The sequence below is a fragment of the Xenopus laevis genome, chromosome 8L, assembly GCF_017654675.1.
Source record: "Xenopus laevis strain J_2021 chromosome 8L, Xenopus_laevis_v10.1, whole genome shotgun sequence".
Taxonomy (NCBI): Eukaryota; Metazoa; Chordata; class Amphibia; order Anura; family Pipidae; genus Xenopus; species Xenopus laevis.
In genome coordinates, this window is record NC_054385.1 from 115367863 (window position 1) to 115373862 (window position 6000).

Here is a 6000-nt window from a genome sequence, read left to right on the forward strand (position 1 = left end):
TTACTTCGAATCAAAGTCGAAGTCGTAGTATCCAATTCGATGGTCGAAGTATCCAAAAAATTACTTTGAATTTCAAATTTTTTTTACTTCAAAAATTCCCTCGAATTCACTTCGACCCTTGATAAATCTGCCCCTAACTGTCAAAAGCTGAATTGTGAGAGCAAAGTCTATAAAAGATGACTAATGATTCTTTGTTTTATTCTCTTTTTCAGGATCATTGAATGAACGGCTTACAGCAGAAGACTATGATGATAATGCAGATCCAGAAATGGATGACATTCCATTCATGTCTGATGGTACAGTACAATTTATACAGAGGTTATTTACAGTAGAAACCCCAGGTTACATTTTAGTAACATGTCCTCCCTACGTATTACCCTGGAGCAGTGTGTAGTTCGACATGCACTAAACCTCCCCACACTCCAATAAAGAGACTGAGCGTGGAGTCTGTAGATTTTACTGGATAGGCAAGTGGAATAGAGTAGAGGTGAAACTGTAATACAGTGACAATGAATACAAGGAATAATACTGCAGAGAAACATATGCAGGTACATATAACATATAAGCAACTATAACATGAACTTATATGCTGGCAGAAATATGCATAAACAATGTCTCTGAGCTGCTGGCAGCTTTAGTGATAGTTTAGTGAAGATTTAAGTCCATAAGCTTACCAGCCATGCTACCATAAGAGAAGAAGATTGACTGTGTGCTCCTTCCACAGCATGGGCTACAAAATGGAGTCTTAGCTCCCATAAGGCACTGTGTTGGTCACATGTTAGGAGTATGGTAGCCTGATTACTTCAAATGCCCTCCTGTTATTAGCCTTATGGAGGTGCAGAATAGATACTTGTAATGGCCTTGCGTAATTATAGCAAACATCCAGCAGAGGGAGTTCACCAAAAGGAGCAATAGAATAAGCAAACATGATGACAGCTTATGCTGGAGAAATGACAATTACCCAACAACTACATGGTGGATATTTGTTAATGGTTTATACTTGTCCATTGAGGTTGGCAAGGGTTACAGAGCAGGGACATCTGCAGTTTGTCACTCTCGCCTTATTATTTATAAAAAGAAGCTGCTGGATGTTTGTATGGTGGTTTCCCTCAACACATGTTTAATGGTCAGTTCTCCACAGAGGCTGCTGTAATTATTTGAAGTATTAGTCTGGTATAAAATCTTTTTGTTCCTCTTACATTAAACTCAAATGACATGTTTTTTACAGATGGAAACCTTCCACAGAACCTGCAGTCAGACTATGGATATGATGATGCAGGTATGGGGGTTATTTATTTATTTATAACAATATTACACTTGGGACATCTAACCTAGCTAGATGATTCTTTATATAGGAACAAATTGCTGTTTGGGGACTAATTGCTTTGGTCAGACCATAAGCTGATCAGTTCTACATGAAAGTGTATCGCCATTCTATTCCACATAAAAGTTTCTCCATCTTGGATAGATCTGTCCTTGTGTGGCCACCTTAAAGCCACAGTCAGACCTGGGTAAGGGTCCAGTTCTCACTTCTCTCTCTCTGATCAGCTCGAAGACTGATTGGTCAGAACTACTCCAGGTCTGCCTCTGCTATAACCGACCAAGATGTTCTCTGTGAATCTGCACTAAAATATGTTCTTTGCATGGATGTTTCATTCAAAGCTAAACCACAATATTCTGTATTATTCAGAACAAAAAATATAATTATAGTGCCTCAGTTTTTCACTGTTGGTTTTTAGGACAGAGAAAAGAGAAGTGCATTTTTAGGACAGAACCTGATTTTAAAAACTTGGTGGGTTCCACAGGATCCATCTTTAAGTTACACTGCACCAACTTTTAGAATTGATCTGAATATATTCCTAGTAAATACTATTAAATACTAAGGGGTTATATAAAAAATGGTGCAAAGTTTGCTAAAAGTTTAATCTCCTATAAAAACCAAATCAGCATAACTGTAGCATTTACTGGTCTTCCATTTAAACTCAAACATCTTATTGGTTGTTATGAGTCACTGTGCCTGGGCAAACATTGTGCCTTTTATATCATATGGGGGTTTGAGCACCAGCATTTTATGATCCTGCCTCCAACACTCTTTTAACATGTGGGGTGGCAAAGACATGAAAGTATACAACAGTTTGTACGGAGCACACAATGTGTTGAATAAAATCTACATTTATTGAGTATAATTAAAAGCATAAATTCATCTCATATATGTGACTTGTATCCCACGCTTGTCTCGCCACTTCCTCAAAAGCATAAGATATCCAAACCCCCCTTCCCAGTTAATATAGCCAAATTAACCCCACCCAATAAAACCATTAACCATTTAACCCCCATAGGAGGCTTATACAACAATAATATGTTGCATGTTTAACATCTGATGCGTTTTTAATTAGTTAAATTGTCGTTTAAATGTAATAAAGGGGTTTGGTCAAGTCTATGTGTGGGATCGCTTCGCTGATAGGGGATACAGTTTTCAAGATATAAAAACAGCATACAATAAAGCAGTTAAGGCGGATCGTGAGACATTATTGAACTATAGGGCTGATTCCAATCAGGATGAACTCTCCAGAACAGCTAAAAAGAGACAGCCGGAGGTTCGTTTTTGTACAACCCATAATCATTATGCCCATCTTATTAGAAGGAGTATCAAGAAGTAGGGGGAGCACTTCTACAGGACCCTGTTCTTGGGAAGATCCTGGATAAAACACCCTCATTTGTATATAAAAGAGGTAAGAACGTGGCAGCACATATCTCGAGGAGTTTGTATACTACTAAGGAGCAGAGTGGTACTAGTGCTTGGTTGAAATATAAGGGCTCCTATAGATGTGGACGAACCAGATCTAAGACTTGTTCATTGGTTAAGGTCTCTAAAATGTTTCAAAGGTCAGTAACAGGGGCCACCTTTAATATCAAGCAGTATTTTAACTGTATGTCCAAAGGGGTTATATTTCTAGCAACCTGTGGATGTGGGGCCCAGTATGTGGGCAAAACAATTAGGATGGCTAGTTCCCAGCATTTTGGAACATATGTGGGCTGTGGATCGTATAGTTCTGAAGTCAACTATAGCTAAACATCTGGTGGAAAAGCATCAGGGTGAAGTCTGTATAAGTTTCCAAATTATAGACAAGCCACCAAGAGATGCGAGGAAAGGAGATTTGGATCTAAAACTTTGCAGGCTAGAAGCTTTCTGGATCTACCAACTAAAAACCACTGAGAATTATGGGGGACTCAATAGAGAATGGGAGATTACTTGATATTGCAATTGGTGCATTTTTTAAGCTTATGTGTTGATGTATAACATGGTTTACTGTATAATTCTATATATTGTTTCCACATTGCAGGTTTTTTTAATGTTGAGATACAACACATAGACTTGACCAAATCCCTTTATTACATTTAAACATCAATTTAACTAATTAAAAACACATGAGATATTAAACAAGCAACATATTTTATTATAAGACGCTAAGGGGCAAATTCAGTAAGCGACGAAGCGACGAACGCTAGCGTTAATTCGCTAGCGTTTTCGTTACTGCGCAAATTCACTAACGAATGCTGGCGTAGTTTCGCTAGTGTTACATCGCACCCTTACGCCTGGCGAATTTTTGCTAGCGACGTAACTACGCAAATTCACTAACGCGCGCAGTGTACTGAACGCTACCTTTTACGTTAGACTTCCTTCGCCACCTCAGACCAGGCGAAGCGCAATAGAGTAGATAGGGATTGCTTCAAAAAAAGTCAAAATTTTTTCTAAGTCCCAAAAAACGCTGGCGTGTTTTCTACATTATGGGTGATAGGTGACTATATTAACTGGGAAGGGGGGTTTGGATATCTTATGCTTTTGAGGAAGTGGCGAGACAAGCGTGGGATACAAGTCACATATATGAGATGAATTTATGCTTTTAATTATACTCAATAAATGAAGATTTTATTCAACACATCGTGTGCTCCGTACAAACTGTTGTATATCTGTACCAAGTCCGCCCAAGGTCGGAGGCGTGAGTACGTGGCAGCACAGGTGTAGTCTGGACCCGTGGAGCAGGTGTCGGTGAGTGCTCGCTAATTGTGTGTTCTCACTTATGATTTTTTAAAGACATGAAAGTGAAAGGCAGAAATGGAAGATCTACAGTTCCAGCACTATAGTGGTTTAGTGATAATTTGGTAGATTTAAGATCAACACCATTTAAAGCAGACCTGTCACCCAGACATAAAAAGCTGTATAATAAAAGTCCTTTCCAAATTAGACATGAAACCCAAATTATTTTTTTCATTAAAATATCCATACTTGTTATAAATGCATTTAAAGATTTCAGCTGTCAATCGTATATTGCCTGCCCCGCCTCTATGGCTTAGGCCTTAGGCAAGCAATTACTTTCACTTTCCATTCTGCATTTGCTACATGTTGCTGCTCTCCTCACATTCCCCCTCCCTGTTCACAGTCTATAATTGTGTAGCCAAGGCTTGGGCATCAGGTCCCCATTCTGGTGCATAAACAAGATTTTGAGGCATTACATTGCTTGTCTTAAGTGTCCACAAAATGGCTGCTGCCTGCTTGCTGTGGTGGTGGATTCAAAGGCTGACTGCAAAAACGGTTTAAAATATTTATATAGCGTAAATAAAGTTTATTTTGTTTAGAAACACAATAGATAAGAATTTGGAATTATTTTTTAGACTGACACGTCCCCTTTAAATAGTTACATGCAGTGAGTTGGGTTATTTAAAAAGGTACAATAAAACAAAATTCAATTAGTAATTACATAATAGTTAATTATTTAGAATAGTAAATATGTACATGTAAATGTGTACCCATTATTTGGAAATATTTTAGTGGAAGAATATCCATTTTAAAAAATGATTTCTTTTTCCCTTGTAATAAAACAGTAGCTTGTACTTGGTCCCAACTAAGATATAACGAATCCTCAATGGCGCCAAAACAATCCTATTTAGTTTATTTAATGCTTACATAATTTTTAGTAGACAAAAATATGGAGATCCAAATTACAGAGAGATCCCTTATCTAGAAAACCTAAGGTCCTGGGCATTCTGGATAACAGGTCCCATATCTGTAATGCATTTGTTACATGTTTTATCTATTGGTGTAAAACTGTTATGTTTTATATTAGAAATCCAGTCTCCAGTCGCAGAGAATACAGCAAATGGACTGCACCATCCTCCTTCAATATCTGTCAACTGTGATTATGATGACACAGACTTGGGTGACTAGAAGCCAATCATCAAGAAGCCAACAACTGTATCATCAATAGTTCTGGTTATTCCAAGTAGAATGTTCTACTTACTATAATTTCTTACTATAATTTCTCTATCAAATCTCATTTATTTTTTAGATTACATAAGTGCCTGGTACAATTAAAGTGGGATTTACCACATTTTTTATTATATAATGAAAGAATATTTAATTCTAAGCAACTTTTGAATATACTAATCATTGATTAAAATGCTTCTATAGTTTTAGGGGGTTATTTACTAAAATCCGAATTTATCTTCCAATAAAAAAAAGCTTGATCAAACTCCCATGCCTGATTTTGCCTTTTATATTAATACATGAACTCAATTTAATCAGATCAGTCAAAAACTCGAAAAAAATCGAGCCAAAGCCTGAATTGTACAATTTTTTCTGACTTTTCTCCCAAGAAGCTCGATTTCCCCGAAAACCCAAAAAAAGGTGTATTTTTGGGCTAAATCCAGCATAGACCACGATAACTTCAAACTGGGATTGGTGCCTCTCCCATTGACTTATACAGGACCTCGACAGGTCCGAGATGGCAGATTTTCGAATTTGGGCTTTTTGCAGCATCAGGGTATAATATAATACATTTTTTCCACAAAAATTTTAGTTTTTCCCAAAAAAAGCTTGATCTGAAATTTGAGGTTTAATAAATAACTCCCTCAAAGATAGTGATGGGCGAATTTGCGCCGTTTTGCTTCGCGAAAGGGCGAAAAATCTGCGAAACGGCGCCGGCGTCTTGTTTTTTTGAC

At 37.4% G+C, this 6000-nt stretch overlaps 1 protein-coding gene across 1 annotated transcript in view; it reads left to right on the forward strand.

Moving 5' to 3' along the window:
* Positions 1 to 5524, forward strand: part of LOC108699031 — a 204830-nt gene extending 199306 nt beyond the window's left edge. The window contains exons 55-57 of the mRNA XM_041573941.1: positions 213 to 296; positions 1229 to 1279; positions 5127 to 5524. Of these exons, the coding sequence (XP_041429875.1) occupies positions 213 to 296; positions 1229 to 1279; positions 5127 to 5227 (236 nt within the window). The 3' untranslated portion in view covers positions 5228 to 5524. The remainder of the gene's footprint in view (positions 1 to 212; positions 297 to 1228; positions 1280 to 5126) is intronic.
* Positions 5525 to 6000: the final 476 nt, after the last annotated feature.